This window comes from Penicillium soppii (assembly GCF_028829465.1).
Source record: "Penicillium soppii strain IBT 18220 chromosome Unknown utg000007l, whole genome shotgun sequence".
Classification (NCBI taxonomy): Eukaryota; Fungi; Ascomycota; class Eurotiomycetes; order Eurotiales; family Aspergillaceae; genus Penicillium; species Penicillium soppii.
The window spans coordinates 47,050-68,281 of record NW_026643237.1 but is presented as its reverse complement, the minus strand read 5'-3'; the positions used below and the strand labels follow the sequence as shown (position 1 = coordinate 68,281).

Genomic DNA, 21,232 nt, shown 5'->3' with positions numbered 1-21,232 from the left:
ATCAATGGCGGCGTCATATCCCAAGAGCAGATGCAAGGCCTATACCCGTTCTCTCCACTACAAGGGATCTTGTGACGAAAGGAATTAGCCTCGGGTGTGGCGTGGTGTATCAGCCCCTATCGTGTTTAAGCGGGGTACGCATCGATGTCTCGGGTATTGCGACCCGAGTCCTGAGCGGACAAACCGGATAGACTTTCGCTTCTGAACCGACAAATTCCTTGATTTTGGCGAGAGCTGCCCACTGAAATTATTTTTTGCTGTTCTCGGATAATCACCAAAAATGGGAGGCGGCCACTGCTGAGAAAATGGCGGGGTAACGCGTTGGTAGAACGCTACCCGGTGCAGGGTCTAGATGCAGAGAACACGCACTGGCCGTGATGCGGATGTCTCACCTGCCACTGACATTGATCGGCCAGGGAATTTACGTCAGCGGTAGCCTGACAATCCAAGACATGTAAAGAGTTTAATGTCTTAGATGTAAGGCCTCTTGGGTCATCGATGTAATGCACCGGTACATCATTGCTGCTATCTTTGCTCCGGGTGCCTATATAAAGGCCATCGATTTCTTCGTCGAAGGAAACAGATAACCCAAGCTTCTCTCAGTTCAAAGCGAAACATCAGATATGAAGGCCTCTTTAATCACACTGAGTGCCGTGCTCGGCCTGGCCTCGGCTCAGAATGCCGTCGTGCACAATCATTGTCCCAACACTGTCTACGTACAGTCGTTCCCGTACGGTGGTGGTGCCCCAGGCACTCTTACCACCGTGCCTAACGGAGGGACCTTCTCCGAGAAATTCAGGACATCCGGCTCGGTAGGTCACTCTTCTCAATCTAGTACTCATGCAGGATGAAACTGACCAAATATGAAATCTGCAGACCATTAAGATTGCCAAGACCAAAACGCTGGACAAGCCTCTCTTCTTTGGCTACTCGTTCTCCAAGAACCCAGACTACGCATACTGTGAGTCCACCCCATCTGACCGCTCAGTAATTTATACTTACCTTGTCCTTCAGATGAGCTAAGCTCAGAATGGGGCAACCCCTTCGCTGCGAACCCCAACTCGCTCAGTCCCGGCGAAGGATGTGAGGTCTTCGACTGTGCTGCCAATGATGCCTCCTGCTACAGTACCCCTTCCCACAAAAAGGTTTATGGCTGCCCCCAGCCAGTTGACCTCACAGCGGACCTATGTCAGTAAATATGTAATCTACAGTGTGGTGAGGGGGTAGGAGATCCCATGCCTCCTTTTGTTTACTGGGTAAATGTTGATCTATCACGAGAGTATCAAGAATGGTTATATATATAAAGTTGGATAGCGCGCTACGAGGAAGCAGAGGCAAGAAACAATGATTCCCAAAAGAAGGGTCTCTGGGGCTATTTATGCCTCCAATGGAGCGCGTAAACAATGAGAGAATGTCGCCGCCTGCTCCCTTTCTCCCGTAAAGGTTTTGCCAAAGCAGTGCCTATATATGCTAAGCAGCAAGTCAGTACTTACATGTTTACTTCATTTGCTTCTTCGCCTAGAGTGTCGGGTTTAAAGCCTTTTGTCGTCTCGTTTCTGCGTGAGTTGTAAATTGATTTCTCTATGTCGGATCTTCCGGATGGTCGTGAAATTCTATGTGCGCTGATAAACCCAGGAGCTTGAAGAATTTTGGAACTCAATGATGAAAGCGGATATTTCCGCATTTTTTATACACATTATTATATTTACATCCATATGTGCTTGCGATCATACCAACTGGCTCCCATAAATGGAAGCCTGGGAATGCGTTCTGATGTGTATCCATGGGTATTATGTGAAAGTCGCAGCATTATACATGCAGATTCTTATCAAAACTCCACTCCTATGCGATTACTCGATAGGGGCATAAAAGCTCAACTTGCCGTGGGGGTCATACTTGTGCTTGAGTCCACTCAGGCGCTCTTGACGCCAGTTTTCGCTACCGTATATCTGCTGCGATGTCTCTGAGCCGTAGGCATAATTGATGTAGGCGCGGAAGTCATCACGACCAGTCGCCGCGGAGAGGATGTTGCGAAGCTGGTTGCCAAGATCGGCAGCCTTGCGCTCCAGGGTGTCACCGGCAGGGGCGTAGTTGATCATTGGGGCGGCAAGGAGGTTTTCCGAGCGGAAAGCAAAAGCAGTGGAATCGGCGGGGATGGCGTGGACGCCCTCGGCTGAGTAGCCCTCGAACATGAAGATGGAGTTGTTGAAAGGGGAAGAGCCGCTCACGGCGGGAGCGTAGATATCCCAGGCCTTCTTCTGAGCGGGGACGTTGTATTGTTCCAGATAGATCGGGAAGCGAGGGTTGGCGAAGCCAAGCTTCTGGCAGGGAGGAGAGTCGACGGCGATGCTGGTCCAGTTGGCGAGGTCTTTGTATGTGCCTGATTGGGGGTTGATAGAGATAGGCCCGATATCGTGGAAGGCCTTGGTGTAAGTGGACTCGACAGCCTTGACTCCTTCCTGGATGATATAAAACACGATGACAGGGCTGTTGGGGTCAGAGCCGTCGTTCATCCAGTAGGACCAGTTGATGACGCCGGCAGGTTGGGTGCCGTTTTTGACGAGGTAGTCATTGGCAGCTTGGTAAACAGCCTCGACCTTGGCACCACTGAATGTGATGGTTTCAATCGCCCATTCGGTATGCTCGATATCGTAGATCTTAGAGGTAACTGAAGTAACAATGCCAAAATTGTGGCCTGCGCCCTTCATTGCCCACCATAGCTCAGAGCCGACATCGATGGTGGTCAAAGTGCCATCAGCAAGTACAACATTCATCGAGACAAATTGATCAGCGACAAGTCCGTGATGGCCCTGGAGCCAACCATGTCCACCGCCGAGTGCAGGCCCCAGATAGCTGACACACTCGCAGGTTCCAGTAACGGTCTGCTTTCCAGCTGCCCACAAGTCATCGGTGATCTGCTTGGACATGACTCCACCGCCAAATGTGGCCGTCTTGCCATCTTCATTAACCTTGATACTGCGCAACTTGCTTAGAGAGATGCCAATTCCGTGATTCATTTTGCCCAAGGAAACAAGGGCCCCGTGCACTCCATTGTAGGCGAGAAACGGGACGTTCTTCTTGTTGGCATATTTGACCTTCGATTAGATCAAAGTTAGTGTATGGTCATTTTGTCCAAATCATTACCTATTGAAGAAAGGCATTCGGCAACGGTTTGATGGAAAGTCTTACAGTCTCGGCGACGTCATTCTCTGTTCCAGGGACGACAACCACATTCACCTTAGGTTCCTCGAGAACAGACCAGCGGGTGGTGACATTCTCAAAGCCACTCGAACCAGGGTAATAGATCTCGGCAGTGCGGGAGAGGCTTTTTGCAAAGGCCTTAACGTCAACATCACTGCTAGGGCATTTTCCCTGCACAGCGCTACCCACCACAACGGAAGCCAAAGCAGCAATGGCAGTGATCGATCTGAGAGAGAACATTTTTCCAAGGCTTTACCCAAGAGATTGTCGCACTCTCCGGAAAATCAAATATATGAACGACAAAAAGAAGAAAGAACCCAGAATTACCCCGAGGTGGGTCATCCCCTGCGTATCTTCCAACGTTCGAAGAGAAGGCGACTAGGCTGCTCCAATTTCCTTTGAGGTGCAAGGTCCGAAACAACTAAAATTAATTGCGTGCAGACCTTGGGCCCACCGGAGTAGCTAACCCTACGAACGAACATCAATCATAGTACAATTTGTTCAAGAATCCCATTTGAGCGCCGACCGCGTGTCCATCATCGTCCGAGATCCGACCCAGAGATACAACTCGGGAGGTTTTGGGCTCCAAGTAAGTGGGGCGATTCGGGGCGATTTGGGGGCCGACGGCCCTTGGGGACCCACAGCCCCTCCTAATTATGGATAATTCATCCATTAGATGTGCAGAGCTTACACGATCCACCCTACTAAGGAGCTAGACAATCTCGGATCCCTGTAGTTGCATCGTTCCTGAGAGGGCTCAGATTAATCATGTGGTATGAGGTGCCTCCCGGTACACCGGCACTATTATCCGATCCAGAAGATTGGGAATGAATTCTACTCCAACCACAATCGCAATATATTAGTTAATATCCGTAGTAGTAGTGCAATTTTTAGCTCCGTTGCTGTAAAGTTGAAATTTTCTTCAGGGAGAAGCCTCCCAGACTTCTTTTAGCAGGTGTATTGAGTTACTAGTCAGCTCAATTATGATTAGTAACTAATACATAGCATACTGAGTACAACATCGCGAGTAGTGGAAAAAGTAATGAAAGACTAAAAGCACATTACGAGTACTACTACTACTATATGAGAAGTCCTGAGTCGGATTGCCATAGATGGGGTTCTACACAATTCAGCTGATCCGATGGTGATTGGTGGATCGCAATCATTTTATACTGAAACGAATTAATATTCTAACTTGATTGATCATGTGCAGTTTTCGGCCGCAGGTTTCGGTCAATTCATATATGGAGATTAACATGTGGAGTGTCCATGAAAACGGCCCCAAAGGTGAGACCTTGGAACAAAATGCTACCATGATAAAGGAGGTGTGGGGCGTATCCACTTCCCAGAGAGGCCTTCTCGCGCTGAGATCCTTCGTCGGTTAGTCCGATTGAATCCTTCGAGGAACTGAAAAATGGGTGCGGAGTGCAGGAATCACTGATTAAAGTTCTTCAATTGTGAGAACCACAGGTTCCAACCATGTGGTGTGGTGGCCCCCAGCCCGAAGTTTAGGGTAAGGATATTATTCTTTATCCAACAGACTGGCTTGTGCTTTTTGCACTTGCCTCAAATCACTCTTAAAAAAAATGAGATCTTTGAGGGCTCGAAAATCACCTCGGTTAGAGAAACGCTACGAAGGAGAGCGAGAGCAAGCAGTGCATTCTCTCTACTATCGATCAACATCCTCACGGACGTCCTCTCTCGTTGATCCTACTCCACAAAACCTACCGTGAAGATAATGGTCTTTGCTTTAAGCGCGCGGGATGCCGCCGCCGAGGCTGCAAGGAAGACAAATATAGAACTATGGACTTTGTACGGAATTGGCGTCGCTTTCACGATCCTCAGAACATATTCACGAGTTAGAGCTGTGGGCTTGAGACATCTGCGATTGGATGACTATTTGATGTGGATTGGAATTGTGTGTTCTGATGAAAACTAATGATAGCTGCGTGCCCTACTGATACTATGATACAGATTTTCTACACAGCACAGACAGCTCTGGCATATAATGTCGGCGCAGTCGCCAAGGGCCTCGCAAATAATAGCATGACGGATGCACAGCGGATTGCGCTATCCCCGAGGAGCTCAGAATATTCCGCCAGGTATGTCCCGCAACGAGAGGAGAATGACCATAAGATGAGTCCCAGTGGCTAACATCCCCAATAGAGTGACTGGTTCCAAGATTCAAATCGCAGGATGGAGTACATATGTAGCATTGATCAACTTTCTAAAGTTATCAATGCTGGCTTTCTATCTTCGTCTTATGGTATGTACATCATTAGGACCAGACTCAAAATGGATGGCTAACCATCATATTACAGGAAGGACTCGGCCGTCGATATCAGCTTCCTATATACTTTGGCCTTGCCTTTATCATGACGAGCTTTATTGCGAGCATGATCACAATTATTGCTTCATGCAGACCATTTCACAAAAATTGGCAGATCAATCCTGATCCCGGCAGTCAGTCTTGTGCCCCCGTTTAGCTCAAACCTTGAGATTCCATCAATTAGAGAATCGTTCTTACTCTGATTTCTTTCTCCAGACGTGTGCCAGCCAGCAATTTCTAAACCAGTCATTGCCGTGACCTTCGCCGCCAACCTCCTCACAGACCCATACCTGATATTCATCCCAATTCCTATGCTCTGGAAATCCAGTCTCAAGCTCATCAAGAAGGTCGCGACAACCATCGTTCTCAGCGCCGGTATATTCATTCTCGTCTGCGCAACACTCAAGAGTATCTTGCTGCTAGTGGTTAGTGTCACACATTACGAATCAAGTTACACCCATGGACTACCAGCTGACATGGTTTTTGCTTCCTAGGATCCCGAGAATGGTGCTAGTGTTGCCAACGAATGGGGTACTCGCGAAACCTTCGTCGCAGTCATAACAACCAACCTTCCAATGGTCTTCCATCTACTCCGAACTTGGCTCACAAAGGTATTTGGCAGCAAGTTCGAATCGTCTCATAAGACAAATTACAAGACACCTTCCGCCTCCGGCGGATTACATACGATTAGCGGCCGTGGAAAGTTCGCTAGCCGCAAGGGCCGTTCTGACATGGATCCTATCACGATTGGGATGACATTTACTGAGAGTGAGGAACGGATGATGGAAGATGAGATCAACATGCAGAATATCCGTCACAATGTTACCCATATTCAGTCAAATGATAACGGGACTCCATCTTCTAGCGGGATCATGGTCTCAAATCAGATTGATGTTACGAATGAGTCTGTTAGCCGGACCAGTGATGGAGCGCGAAGTGTTCGGGAAGCATGGTAGCGGTAATTTACAATAGATTGAATATAGACGTTAATGATCTTTTATTCCAGTGTGCCATATACCCAATTAGCGGAGAATTTGTTCTGGAACATCTCATCCAACTCTTCCAGCGGTCTAGGGCCAGTCTCCGGTAAACAGACCCGTAAAAAGAATAGCGAGATGATTGAAAATGCGCAATATATGAAACTTCCACCTGCCAGTAGCACCCTGTACATACGAATTGACGAAGTTCATCGAAGCAGACGTTAGAAAGCTGCCCATGGATGCAAAGGGCAATTACGCTCACAAAGCTGACCTGTCCCAATCTCGCAATTGACAATCCAGCATCTGGGCCCGCACATAAAGCCGTAGATACAGTACCAAAGGATCAACAAAGTTGCACGGGTATTCTTTGCAAGTGAGGAAAGATCTTCGACTGTAGGGCTAGATTCAATGGCTCCTCCCGTACCCATCATTGTGGCAGCGAGACACACAGAGCCAAGAAAGAGAGATAGTTGCGACGATCGAGTTTGTTAAAGGGAACGAAAGTAATAAAATGATAGAAAAATAAGCACCCTATACAACCTGCCGTTTGAATTATGTTGGAAAGAATTTTGTACGATATTAGGTTATGTATTTTGTCAAATCTATGGGATTCGCCGATTTTCGTAATTTGCTTTGCCTTGGAAAGCAACGTCCGCAGAAAGAGACTGTGTGAACCCAATCCAACCATGTATAATAATCTACCGGCAAATGATCTACTGGGGCTCTACCATGATTACAATGAAGTAGGAAAGATCTTCAGTGAGTATGAGCGTTGAAGCCAATGTTCCATCAAATAGCACCAGAATGCAGATTTTGACAGGGAACAGAGGTCGGCGGACCAAATGGTACCAACATAGAGTTCAAATGGAACAAAATTTATTCAACGTGAGTTCAAATCCATCTTTTTCCTTTTTTCCTGCTACATATACCCCCGGCAATTTGCTCTTCGATTTATTCACTTGACTCTGCAAAGTCGAGCAGGCTTATGTCTGAGGCACTTGATAAGTTCTTCCCCTTTGAACTAGAACCGATGATTCCACTGTACTGACATTTATAGAATACATCGTGGACTAGCAAGCAAGAAAGTGCCTGTGAGTGAATTTGTTCTCAGCAGATCCACTGTGCCAACCAGCCAGCTAACTATAGAGCCGAGGCTCAGGCTGGCTGTTCCAAGTGTCTATGCGAAGATGTAGAAGAGATGACTACCAAGGTGTAGAGCGGCCAGGGGTCAGATTGGGTATTTTTGTCATATTGATGCCTGAAGATGCCTTATTTTAGACCGGCAGAAATTAAAATACATGAATTACTATGACAAGTGCCTTATTAAGCAAAGTACCAGAATTGCCCAAATGCTCAAGTTTAATAAAATGAAGCTATTCCCACTACATAAAACTGCATTTATCCCCAAATTCAGGCGTTGAAGAAATTATTTTCTGACAAAACTGCATTTATTCCCAAATTCAGGCGTTGAATATATTTTCATTTGACAAAAATGCGTATTTTGCAATATTGAAGCCATTCCTACCATACAAAACGTCATGCACCCGCAGGACCTGGCGATGAAGCCATTCCCACCACACAAAATGTTATGCACCCCTAGGACCCGGCGATGAAGCCATTCCCACCACATAAAGCGTCATACACCCCTGTATTGTTCCACCACATCTTTGTATTCACCTCTGCACCCTCCTCCGCTGGCTCCGACGTGGCGGTGTAGTTAGCTCATGGGGTCGAGATCGACCTCGCTTCCGCACTGTTCTAATAACCTGGACGCTTCTTGCTGGTGAGGCTGGTGATGCTGGTGAGGAAGGTGGAAATGGTGGTACTCGGAACACTGGCTCAGGTGTCGCTGGCGCTGGCGCTGGTGTCGCTGGCGCTGGCGCTGGTGTCGCTGGCCGAGGGGGTCTTGTAACGAGTTCTGTGTTCGGCCAATTCCACACTTGCCCTTCGTACCGCGCAACAACAATATGTAGCTTCGCGGTGCGAATGGTTTCCACGAACTGCTTCGCCGTACCTAGGAAGTCTGCTTTAATTCCTGGAACCCACCTAGGAAGAAGCTTCTTCCCTGCACCCGTCATCATCGCGTCAGCGAGATAGAACTTGTCTGTGTATTCAGCCTTAAACGTCACGATCCCAGGTAGCTCAGGGAGTATCTTTTCCCGTACTAGATGGTCGATATCACCGATGAGGTCGTGGGGAGGGAGCCGGATCGTAGTCGTAGCTATTGTTATCACAATAAGTTAGTATAACTAAGTCCTCGATAATAGATCATGATGCTATACCATTTGGGATTGGTTCTGTGTTATCTGGGCTTGTTTGCAGATAAAACACCACAATAAATGACACCTCCCGCTCTACTTGTTGAGTAGCTTGCTGGTGTTGACCGTAAGCAAGCCGAGTACTGCTGACTGTGCCGCGAAGTGTGGAGAATGGTATACCCGTAAGCTGGGCCGAAGATGGAGGTGCGCTCGCTGTCGGTGTCGGTGTCGGTGTTGCTGTCGATGTCGCTGTCGATGTCGGTGGTGTTGAGGTCGCTGGCGAAAGCGTTACTGAGTTCATTTCCCGCCATTGAGTAATAAAGGCAGCAATAGCAGCAGCAGAGGGTATATCAGACATAATGAGATAGATGAGAAACGTATCTTCGTAAATTCCTAGTTAGTTCTATTTAATAGAGAGGGTTATAATAATAACCAAACCACTTACTGCCGAGACATTATATCTCCTCCGAGACACTTGGCCGCCAATTAGCAGCGCCAATTGGCTTAGCACAAACGTCGAGTATTGGATCTCGACCAGCATCCCAGTGTGCAAACGCTCGCACCCGAAGTGCTTCGTACACCGCTCGATATGGCGCTTGTTGATCCCCAACAAAGCAGATTCCCGGATCTTCAGGGTTGAACGGTATCCCCGCTAGCTGCTCCCCAATTTCAGCAAGCTGTTGTTGACACCAAGCGAGTGTAGACGGAGGAAGATATTCATTAGGATTCCATAGCTGTACATCTTGTTTTAGCGATTGGAATAGCTGCGCGTTAAGGTCAATTGGACAGCGAAGGTCTGCTACATCAGAATAGTAGTAATTAAATTCTGGCCTCCCTGATACAAAACCTGGTGAATTTTGGTGTTGAATGCGGTGCGTATTCCAGTTTTTGGTGTATGAATATACCCGGCGTCGAATAACTGGCATATAGATAGCAAGGAGAGACACTTGCTCGGGGATACAGTCTTTCGTAAAAAGGTTATCGCGATGGAGATGGTGGAAATACTCCTATTAATATATCAGTATTAATATTAGTGTCGGTATCGGTGTTTCTTACATGGAATAGACCAGTGCATGCTCTTGATAATAGTCCCCACCATGCCTCGATCCGCTGGTTATCAACACTCCTACCATATAGGTAACAGTCGCTGATCTTCACTGTCGGGTCTGCTAATTTACGAAGCTCATATTGTGCATCAGCAAGTAGTGTAGTCTCGGTGCCTCGATCAGATCGAATTCTTTTTGGTTGGAACCCTCCGTTGTCTGTAAAAGTTGTTAAGCATTGACTAAGAACGCTGATTGCAGTACGAGCGCTTAGCCCGACATATATCCAGATAACATATCGAGAGTAGCCATCAATTGCAGCATAGATCTCTATACCAAAAGGCTCAAGCTTCATATGTCCATCAACATGCCAAACATCATTCGGTCCTGGAGAGATATAATTGATCCGTGGTCGTCGCTGACCAGGGAGTCGACTGTGAATAGCATCAGGGCGAAGGACTCGATAAACGTCAACGACTTGCTTCCTAATAAAGAGATTAGCAAGTCATAATAACATAATATAGTAAGATATATACTCAGTGTAAAAAAGTCCCATTGCACGGAGATGACGGTAGAGATTTCGGCGGCCAAAATCCTCAATATCACCAATCATATTCTCATTCATCAATATAGCTTCAACATCACCGAGCTCTTGTTGACGCTCTGTAGGTGATAGACGGAGTTTGATCCCGAGATCATCCCGAATTCTACGCACAGTTCGTTCTGAAGAAGGCGTACCCTCCTTATCGAGGATCGTGAGAATCTCCTTTGTGTTGTAGCGAGGTAAAAGTTCTCGAACTCGGTCCTGAATATCGGATCGCTGAGTAAGGGTAGAACGTGTAGACTGCCATTCTCGGAGGCGATTCTTCAGACCCGACCGGCTGATTGTAATGTGGTATTTGTCTTGCAGGAGAGTGCGAATAACTTCATGTGTGGTCTCGTGAGCGAGAAGATCAAGGATCTCGTCTTTATAGGGGTCGAGATCAATGCGTAGGCGCATAATGGAGACAGGAATAGCTACACGGGGATAAGGGTGATGACGATGATGATGAAGATGATGAGTATGATGAGTATAATGATGATGAAGATGATGAAGATGATGGGAATAGCTTCGTTTACAATATGTAGATGTTAATAGCTTCATTTACAATACATGGTATGGAGCGGTCAAAAAAGCGGTCAAAAACCAGGCATCTTCAGGCATCAATATGACAAAAATACCCAATCTGACCCCTGGCCGCTCTACACCTTGGTAGATGACTTTGTGGGCGCAGTTGAGTTACGTCTTTTGCCACTTGACACAAATTGGCATTCGGGCCAGATTGACGCACTGCTGTCGGTACTCCTCTAGGAGATTCTCAATGCATTTAGTTTCGGTCTCAAACCAGTGGATGAGGCGTAGGTCCTTTTTTATGTAGAATGAACTTGCTACCAGGTTGTATTGACGTTTCATTTGCGTCAAAGCACTAAACGCGGTTTCGGGAAACGAACTTCCTAGTTCGGCGACGAAAAGGGGATCAAAGCTCAGCAGACGCGATGAGCTTATGTCTATAGATTGATCTCTGATTAGCCTTACAGTGGCCTGTTCGACTGCCAGGTCAAACTAGCTTAATGACCTTGCATCATCGCACGAACAGCCTATCTCTCAGTCAAAAGTATAATTTTGTCCCTGACCTATCAGGAGGCAACCGATAAGTTTAGTCTTCTCTTGTGCATGCTCTTGGCACTGGAGCTGACGCGCACTGGACTACAGACAACATAGAAGACCGGCAGAAAGTGGTTTGGAAATCGATGTGTGGTCTACGATTTTAGATTTTGGATATATCCCGTTACTAAAGATAGATGAATTGATCGAGAGGGTCGGGCCACAGGTCTGACGATAGAAGATCGCCAAACAAGCGGCCCCTTGGAATCAGCAACGCTAAGTATGGGAAGTTTACGGAGTGGGCTACATGGCAAATGATAACATCAGCATTAAGATCCCAGCTTCTGACACGTATTGAACGGTTGAATAGTGTGTGAATTATAAGCTATCGACAAGGATGCAAGGATATAATGCAACTCGAGACTTTTAGCATATAGAGCTCAAGCCACTGTCTAGGACAAGCTGAGTCTCGCGACTCGTGAATAATCAGCTGAACACATTACTCCACTCTGTTCAGGCTTAGCCCCTAAATCTGGCATATATAATAATGAACTATCTTATCCGAAAGTAATGACTTTCAATCCTTATGTTAGACATCTTCTTGCTCTAATCTGTTTTTTCAACAAATTCCTGTAGCAACTCTCAATCCCTATCCTATAGTAACCAACTATAGCAGCTGCTCTGTATAACACATTACCGACTCTCGAAGACGCAGAAAAACGCTTTATTAACCGTGAAAATATCTTCACTACTATCGGAAGCCTCCTTGCTTAATACGGCAATCTTTACGGCCTCTGCCTCGTCTACGCACACTGCACCTTAACTGACGAGGAGAAAATGGTCAGCAGAGGAAACATATCCCAGTCGGAAATTTTCGCTTTGCTCGGTAATTACTACCCTGAACGCTGGCTGTCTATAAGGGTTCCTTACGAATTCACCACTCGGCCTACCGGATTACCGCCGGCTGCTCTTATTAACGAATTTTACCGGCTTACGGCTAAAATTGGGGTTCTAGGCCTATATCACATCGGTGATTAAGTCGACACTAAGATGATTAAGCGCACCGAAGGACGTAAGAATATCATTACGCCCTTTCTTAGTATAGACGGATCCAGAACAGCCAGTCACACAGAGATAGTATGGAACTTAGGCAAGGACGATTCTGTCACTATGTCCTGTATAATTATTTATGACTCACGAACCACTAGGAACGGAGTGGCGTAGTAGAAGGGTATATATAGAAGTCTCCGCTTTAAGTTCGCAAGCTTACCACGAGATCAATAAAGGCACGAAATCCCATTATAAATAGAAAGTGACACGCCTTGGGAACCTTTTATCGGGCAAAGTAGGCGGTTAGTCTAGAAAAACCAGTGCTTATTAGCAACCTGGAATAAATATTAGTTATTTGGGTCTTCTGATGTTTGTATAAGACACTATATGTAGTAGCCATTATTTCATTGACTATTACGGCTTGTCATTTCCTATATAAGTACTACTACTGTTTTGGTTGTTTTGTTAAATTAATTTGAAGAAAAATCTGTCGTTTTATACCTAGAAATACAGCTGCCACATTCTCGCCGACCGGTTATTTTTACAAATTGTTATTCCGCATATGTTTAATTCTAGCCTTTCAAATTCATTATATTTCCAAGTAACTACCTTGATCTTCTTAACAATAGCGTAAATCTCATCTAAACTGGGGACAACCGCAGCCAGAGGAGGGGGGACAGGCCATTCCACCACATGCGTAAACGCAGCGTTTCCATATACCATGCTCTCTATTAGATGGCCGAGATCATAGAGTCCAAATTATCAGTCTAGCCAGAGTCTGACACAGGCACGCGAGACACTTCAGGCGCTAGACGATTTCCCTAACGACTCTCCAGATCACAAATAAGCGCTCGAGACATATCAGAGGAGAAGACAATATTGTCGATATAGAGATCACGATAGATAATTCTAGGGGAATAAAGCAGCTTTAGTCCGGAGATAATCTACAGTATCCAGCATTTGTAGGTAGTAAGGGGATAAAATTATACTAAGAAGTAACAGGTTCTGAGTTTGTTAAAGACAAGCTCCCTACCTAGCGACTTTCTTTGCAACTGAATGATATGCGGTGATTTTGGAACACCTGGGCGAGATCCGCCTTAGCATTACAGCAGATTCCGAATCTCGCTTTTATATTTGTCTTTTTTAACAAATGCTTACTAGGATCGACTTTAATAGAAGCAAGGCAAGGATTATATCGAGATCTTCGCTATTATCTTCTAGCTCTAGAAGAGGTGGCACGTCGTAAAGGGGAAGAATTTGGTCCCCGATGATTTCGTAATCGCCGCTATCTACTAAGGTAGGCAGGTTTCGGCGTAGGCCGAGGATATTGTTACGAGCCAAGTCTTGATGAAAAAGAGTGCATTCAACTAGAATTCTAAACATGGGGAAGGAAGAAGGAGAGAGAAAGGGAAGAGAGAAGATACACCATATGGGTGCAAAAACTATCACATGACCACTCCCCCATCCGATCTCCAGATCGTAACAGATATCACCAGAGAGAGTTCCAGGTATACAAGCCAGCCGGATACGCTGGTGCGTATACTAGTATATGTAGTAGAAAATTTCATTAATTGTTTCTACGTTAAGATCTATTATCTGTCGGCCACCCGCAGAACCCAGGTTCGACCGCTCTCTTTTCTCCTCGTAATCAGCTCTTAGATGCTGAACTTCCTGAGTAAAAGGGCTATTGGGTAATTAGCTTATTGTTGCTGATATAAGGGGCTTCGAAGTACTCTCGAGATATTCTTTGCTCGACAGAAATTGATAGCGGCGGTGAAAAATACAAAGAGGACATCCTAAGGTTGGCGGCACCTAGCTCTAGATTTTATATTCTAAGAGAAAATACGCAAGGTATTACTAGGGCACCGAGGTTCGCATTTATACAGCTGCCTAATGCCTAATACATAGTACATAATACCTGACTTTCTATATGTGTATTTCTTTGGTCATGCTAACATAGTTTTTGATACTGCACGACCCGGATTATTGATGGAGCGGGCTCGATCCCAAACGAAAAGTGCGACTTCTAGCGTCCTGCGCTATCGATAGGGGTATCTCGAAAAGTGCGACTTTTAGCGCCGGACATCCACCGACATTCATCTGATCCGAAGGAATGTTACTTGACAGATGTTAGGTTTACCACGCAGACCATTTTGCTCGGCCCCTACGAGCTGGAACTACTATGTCAATTGCGAGCTGAGGAAAAGTGAGTATGTGCAAATAGTATTGTGAACAGTCTCTTTCAGCAACTCAAAAATGGTTATGTAAGTTTTCTGTCGGCCCGATGAGGGGCGCTCGTGAGTAGAGCGGGGGAAGAGTGATGGGGTCAATATATCATAACATATAAGTAACCTTTCCTGCACCTTACTGGAAATCTCATAAAACCGGTTTTACTTCTTAACAATGGAAGCCACACCCTTAGCTTTTTTACATGCGATAGAGACGCCGAAGCATTTTCCATGACTTTTAGTACGGGGTCGTTGCTGTTGAATCTTGATATCTTGCTTCTTGGAGTAGTGTGATGCTATAACACGGGAAAGTCGACATGCGACCATTGCGACATGCAAATTGCACAGATCAAATCATCTCCGCTGGAACCGATATCCCAAACTGGTCGCCATAACATACATCCCATGGATATCGATATGTCCAGATTGACTGATGGGAAGATCAAGACCCGCCATTGCTAGCCTGCCTGACAAAATTGGTAATGCACACTGATATAGCTCTTACGGGCCGTTTTACATGCTCTCACCCGATGGTCAACAAACTCCATGAAAATGTATCGTGGAGCATGCGAGGCAACTTCCTTTATATTCCCACCGATTGTCCACAGCGCGATGAAATAATTGGGTAGACCGATGGCATTCAAATGGTCTGTTCCTCTGCCAACTTTCCTTATAACACTGCTGGCATGCTGGGCGATTGACTCAAAGATGTAGCCGCGGAGCAGCTTTTCGATGGCGATGGCTATATTCCCTCATTTGTGGTCCATAATGTCATCAGTGAAAAGCTATGGCCTCTTTTTCCAAAAGTAATCTGGGATGACGTGGTTGTGTTGATGCCATGGGACCTCTACCGTTCCTATGGCGATGTTGATATTCTTCGGCGACAATTTTCAAGAATGCTGGCATGGATCGACCGCGGCATTCGCAGAGGTTCAGACGGACTATGCGATTCAACTCCTTGGCAGCTTGGCGATTGGCTAGACCCCACCACTCCTCCAATCGAGCCGGATGATTCCAGGACAAATGAAACGCTAGTCCCAGACACCTTTCTTGTCAATCTCACCTCTACAATGGTGCAAATCTGCCAAGTCTTCGGAAAGGTAGAAGACGCAGCTAGATTCCAGCGTGATGTACAGCGTCTAAAGACGAAATTCCAAGAAAAATACATCGCTCCATCTGGTCTTTTAGTCAGATACACACAAACCGCCCTCTGGCTTGCAATCATATTTGACCTACATGCAACACCTGAACAATCGAAGACAGCAAGTCCCGACTTGTTGATCCCGTCCGACTCACTAAATTCTAAGTGGCCACTGGGTTTGTCGGCACTCTCATTATCACACACGCACTTAAAAAAGCTGGTTACCACCAGGTTGCGTACTGAACGCTTTTTGAAAAGAACCGGCCATCTTGGATGTACTTGATCAGTATGGGTGCGACGACAGTTTGGGAGAGATGGCATGGTACAATTCCTGGTGGAACGATCAACCCCGGCGAAATGATCAGCATCAACTATTACTCTCTGGTCTAGATCATTGACTGGCTTCACTGGAAAGTTGGGGGCGTGAGACCCATCACGACGGGATGGAAGGAGATCTGTATCGAGCCGAATCCAGGCGGCATGATTGAGTCTGCAAAGGTTGCGTATGACACGCCATACTTTGATATAGTGATTAAAACTCTCCGAGGAGAATTTATACGTGCTAAGTAATATGGGGTCTCTATTACTACACTAAAAGAGAATAAATAACATTGACTAGTATGTCCACTATCAGCAGCAGAAGTTCACTATGTCTTAGCAGCCACCTCCACCACCCCCAGAGTCACTTCCACCCCCAGAATCTCCACTTCTACCCCCTGAGTCGCCGCCATTACTTCCCCCAGAATAGCCCCCGCCACTAGAGTCACTGCTGCTGCCACCACCGGAGTACCCACCGGAGTACCCACCGGAGTAACCGCCACCCCCGCCCCCACAATGTGAGTGGCTACTGTTCCCAGAACCAGAATCATGATGTGTACTGTTGCCAGCGCTGGAATCGCAGTTGCCGGTACTGGTCAACCAGGGGCTAGTACCGGTCCCGATCCCCATGTAGAAGGTGTCGTTACATACTGTAGTGGGTGGTGTGTCCTTGGCTGAGGTAGACCATGGAATGCAAAATGGCTCGGATACTGCGACAGCTGCTTGCTGGACCTTTCGTTCTTGTTTTTGTCGCTTCACCACTTCCACCGCTTTCTGCTTCCTTCTCCTGGCTTCTTTGGATCGAAATAGATTCAGAAACATATTCGGTGTGGAATTTGAATCAATTGTCTATCGAGCTATTAGGTATATGAGACGACATGTATACCGCTGAAGACTGACTTGAATACTATGTATGGCCTCAAGAGGGTTAGATGCAGGTACATCATCCGGAGACGTCTGTCAAAGATACTGATGTGCCCAGATTGATTAGTTCATATCCAACACAACTCCAATAACAAGACTCACAATAGTGGATTTGTATAAATATGAATGCAACATGAAGCCATGAAACTAATAGATTATATACAGAAAGTGTTTCTATCACGTTCCAAGAGAAAAACACCCTGGATAGAGCCTCGGGCAACCGGGCACCACAGCCTCCGGCTATGCATTCCAAGGCTGTCCCCACTTTATCGCATGCATAACAACTTGATTGGTCTCTGCCCGCCCAAAGCCCCATCGTCAACGGCTATCGTGCTGATCTTATTTGAATTTGTCATAGCGCCTGACTTATGCTCGCGTTATCACACCCTTTTCGATCGCTTCGGGTAAATATTGTATACCTAGTTAGCCTGGGCAAAATCATGACGCAGATACCGAAGCCTTCATAATTTAGATGATGAACTCAGAATCTACACGACCAACTTGGTGGATAAGCTGGAGCAGGTTCGCTAAGTCCCTATCTCAACCCCTTCTCCGCTCTGTGCACGCCAACATAATGGCTGACGAAATTGCTGTAAGATAGTAAAGGTCGGAATTCCAACAATGAAACGGTGATGGATAACATCGCGGCGAGCGCTCTGGTCGAAATCTTGGGGTTGGAAGTCTTCACTCGCGCCGAGGCTAGACCTCGCCAAAAACAATTTGAGGGCGAGCATCGTCCGCCCGCCGCCCGACCCGCAAGGGCAGAGGGCAGGTAAGAAACCGCCCTGGTAGAAGGATGTCGCTGTTGCTTGCCAGCCACTCATTTGACTTGAGGTTGTCGCTGCTCTTCCTCGAGTCGTATCTTCTCGGCAGATTTGACAACGTAGCATTCCCATAAGAAAAAGTACCAATCTAGCAGTTGGAGGGCTGGTGTTGCCGGGGTGTGGTTGTGGTGTACAAGCTTCGTGAACTCCGCCGCAAGGGAACCGGGTGTGTGCACTGGAACCTATGCAGTGTTAGTGATCTTGTACGTTTGCTATCGAAGAGGGTATGACCGATCTCGGGTTCGATGATTGTGCCGTTTGAATATTGCTGTGGATGTTTTTGCAACTTGTTCTCAACTTCAGGGTCGTGGGAAACCCGGCACTGTCTCTGAGCCGGCCGGTCACTTGGGAAAGACGAAGTGGGATGGTCTATCGTTGCTATTGGAATGAAATGGAGACAATGTACTCGAGGCTCTTTTATAGAACGGCAGTCACATTGAGGGTGCTGTCATTGCCACCCATGACCGTCCTGACCTGAGTTCGACCGCCTTTAAAAGAGTGACCGAATGGTTACCTCAACTGTTGACACTTGATCTCACCTGCTGACCAACCCGAATTACTAACTCCAAGGCGAGAATGGGCAGCAGACGAAGCCTTGAAACAAAGACTTACAGAAACTATCCTCTAATGCTGTTCAGCAGATGTACTTCTAATGCATTGGATGCTATGCATTAAGTAGGAATCGTGGGAATTTGACCGTGACATTATTGTGGCTGCTCGGAGAGGGATATGCACGGAATTGATAAGGAGTATTGATTTCGGGCACAGCCAACCCTGCATATCATGGGAGCTACCTGAAAGCATGCTGTCACTTCTTAGAGTCCACCAATCCTTCCCCTCGGCGACGGTGCCAAAGAGGGCTGATGAGAGTTGTGGTCTTCTCTCATCCTCTGAATGGCCCTCTGGATGCAGCGATTCCGTGCGGAATATAGCGATCCCTTCAAATTGCCCACATTCCGTCTACCATACACCACGAACCCGCTGGCGATGGGGAAATCTCCACCCTTGGCTACCAATATCAAAAAAATCCTCGAGCCACCGGTTTCTGAAATTGAGATCAATATGGTCATGGCGAAGCAGAACCTGGGCCACCTCCAAATTAGTATCATGTGTGACGGTGTATTGCACCGCGGCGCGACTTGCAATCATATTTTTATTGATTCCTAGGTGTTCAGCTTGCTGTACTGAGAGTCTGAGTTGCATGGAAGAACTGGCGATGAGTGCAGCAATGGCAAAGGCAGTCAGCATAAAAAGGAATGCAAGAAACTTCGTTCTGGGTGTTTGAAGGTGTAGGTTGTGCATAATGTGGTTTGTTCTCGGAATTTTGAGAGTGAAATGGAGAATGAGCTGTGAAGTGGAGAGTCCCTTGGCTTCAAAGTTTCGAGTGCTGGCCAAGCGCACGGAGCAATATTTAAGTGCAGAGATTGAAAAGGCTCTGGGAGCTAATAACCTGACTCTAGAAACCCAAAAAGCATTACCGGAACCGGCTAACCCTTGGGAACTACTCTTTGGCTCCTGGAGCCACCTCATATTCCTAGGACACTGAGACCTACCCCTGAGATCTTCACTCTACGTTCCCAAACGAATACGAAATTGGGGTTGGAAATATATGGGCTGGATATGGGGCTATTGCACTCCTGGGGCCCTATTTCTGAATCCTAGAATCAATCTTCTGCCTTCTAGTGTGGCGTATCAACTTATCAACTCACAAAACACCTTCACCGGACTTACGCAAAAATCTGAGCCATTTTATTACACCCAGACGCCTAGCCTATAGTTTTAGGAACCGCACTCAAGGTTCCAGAAATTAACAAGCTATTGACAGGAATATGATGTTGATCCCCCGAGGTAGAGGGATAACGTCCCAGAAGCTACGTCGGGTTCCCTGGGGGCTAAACGGCTCCTCCATGCGGCTTGAATACTCCCAGAAACCGAACTGGAGCCTCCCAGAGCAAGAGAGCTCCCAGGGCAAAGATGTTATGTTTTTATGGCTGATAGAATCATAACCAGGAGCGTGACGATTTCCGGAGAGTCGAGATGAAAGGTCCTATAAGATTTCTTGTGGCTGTCATTTCTGGATGGATCACGGGTTTCCAGAATCAGCTTCTTTAAGTATTCATGAATACTAATTTGGTCGACGCTGCGCAGAAAAGGTCGCTGATTATTACATATCTTTTATATCGAGCCACTCCGAGAATGAGCATCAAGGTGAGAATATTGCTCCGAGATCGACCAACATCAGCGGGCTAGTCACATGTCAGAGCATGAAGCAGTAAATTACCGCTAACTGCTGATTGGTCACATAGGAAATCGACTTGCTTTATGTTTTGTATGTAACTTGGCGTTATTTTTCAGCTCTGGTGCTGTGACCACCGAGTATCGACGTGTTAAACGCATAGACCCTGAGGGTATTTCAACATGCCCTCGATCACATAGTCTCTTCTTCGATCAATCAATCTTTTCATCCTGAATTGGTTCCGCTTGATCTCATTCGCCCCGAATGCATACTAGCCTATACACTTTTAGCTTGTTCTGACAGAATGTCTCAGTAGGAGCAAATGTGCGTATTTGCGTAATTTATGGGAATGGGGCTCTAGAATCCGAAATTTCTATTGCATTATACAATATAGACACATTATTTTGAATTAGAAAACCGGAGAGGCAAATATTTATTGTGCTTCCTACGTGTTGGGCCTGTATGGAGCCAAGTCTACTGGCAGAACTTCGGAGCAGGTTAAGCCACCCAAATTGCCTTGTTCGATGCCCAGAATAGGACTATTGCACCACTCATGCTCAATTATGTCTTGGCATCCTCTTGGACAGCTTTGGTTATTGTTGACCCAGAAGTCGAAAATTTGGCGTTAAGTACAAATATCCGAATGCCTTAGCAGTTGTCCAGAACAAGCGAATGCAGTCTCACCGAAAGACTAATTCAGACTAAGGTGGATGATATTCTCCACACTCTGGGATATGCAGGAACCGGCCGACTCGGCGCGTATACGGAGTACGAAGTACATGCCTACATACAACTTTGGAATGTAGAGATATGGCGGGGTTGAGTTCAAAGTTTCTCCACATTGGGGAATATGTCAACCAACCGACACCCGGCTATGTACATTGTAGACTGGAATTTACGCAGTTCCGGGATGTGGAGATGCCGATTAGGTTGAAATCCTAAGAGGCCCGTGGACGAAAGCCTGGGTAAGTCTCAATTAATTCCAAGGTTCTTCAAATGGTTCTTACAAATCCTAGCCAATAACCGTAGCATCTGCGGAGACCCCAGATCAGTCA

At 46.5% G+C, this 21,232-nt stretch overlaps 6 protein-coding genes across 6 annotated transcripts; 4 read left to right on the top strand and 2 right to left on the bottom strand.

Annotated features, from left to right (window-relative positions):
- Positions 1 to 623: 623 nt before the first annotated feature.
- N7529_009276 (uncharacterized protein) lies at positions 624 to 1,196 on the top strand (the record flags this gene model as incomplete). Its single annotated transcript, XM_057244803.1, has 3 exons — positions 624 to 812; positions 877 to 961; positions 1,015 to 1,196. The coding sequence occupies 3 exons, from the start codon at positions 624 to 626 to the stop codon at positions 1,194 to 1,196; spliced, it is 456 nt and encodes a 151-aa protein (XP_057093066.1).
- Positions 1,197 to 1,850: 654 nt separating this feature from the next.
- N7529_009275 (putative FAD-dependent oxygenase) lies at positions 1,851 to 3,441 on the bottom strand (the record flags this gene model as incomplete). Its single annotated transcript, XM_057244802.1, has 2 exons — positions 1,851 to 3,095; positions 3,190 to 3,441. The coding sequence occupies 2 exons, from the start codon at positions 3,439 to 3,441 to the stop codon at positions 1,851 to 1,853; spliced, it is 1,497 nt and encodes a 498-aa protein (XP_057093065.1).
- A 1,498-nt stretch (positions 3,442 to 4,939) lies between these two features.
- Positions 4,940 to 6,486, top strand: N7529_009274 (uncharacterized protein; the record flags this gene model as incomplete). The annotated part of the gene is made up of 6 exons (XM_057244801.1): positions 4,940 to 5,119; positions 5,176 to 5,303; positions 5,368 to 5,467; positions 5,523 to 5,664; positions 5,747 to 5,955; positions 6,025 to 6,486. 6 exons carry the CDS (start codon positions 4,940 to 4,942, stop codon positions 6,484 to 6,486), a joined length of 1,221 nt encoding a protein of 406 aa, XP_057093064.1.
- Positions 6,487 to 16,529: 10,043 nt separating this feature from the next.
- Positions 16,530 to 17,015, bottom strand: N7529_009273 (uncharacterized protein; the record flags this gene model as incomplete). Its single annotated transcript, XM_057244800.1, has 1 exon — positions 16,530 to 17,015. The coding sequence occupies one exon, from the start codon at positions 17,013 to 17,015 to the stop codon at positions 16,530 to 16,532; it is 486 nt and encodes a 161-aa protein (XP_057093063.1).
- Positions 17,016 to 17,749: 734 nt separating this feature from the next.
- N7529_009272 (uncharacterized protein) lies at positions 17,750 to 18,015 on the top strand (the record flags this gene model as incomplete). The annotated part of the gene is made up of 2 exons (XM_057244799.1): positions 17,750 to 17,889; positions 17,910 to 18,015. 2 exons carry the CDS (start codon positions 17,750 to 17,752, stop codon positions 18,013 to 18,015), a joined length of 246 nt encoding a protein of 81 aa, XP_057093062.1.
- Positions 18,016 to 18,835: 820 nt separating this feature from the next.
- N7529_009271 (uncharacterized protein) lies at positions 18,836 to 19,108 on the top strand (the record flags this gene model as incomplete). The annotated part of the gene is made up of 1 exon (XM_057244798.1): positions 18,836 to 19,108. One exon carries the CDS (start codon positions 18,836 to 18,838, stop codon positions 19,106 to 19,108), a length of 273 nt encoding a protein of 90 aa, XP_057093061.1.
- Positions 19,109 to 21,232: the final 2,124 nt, after the last annotated feature.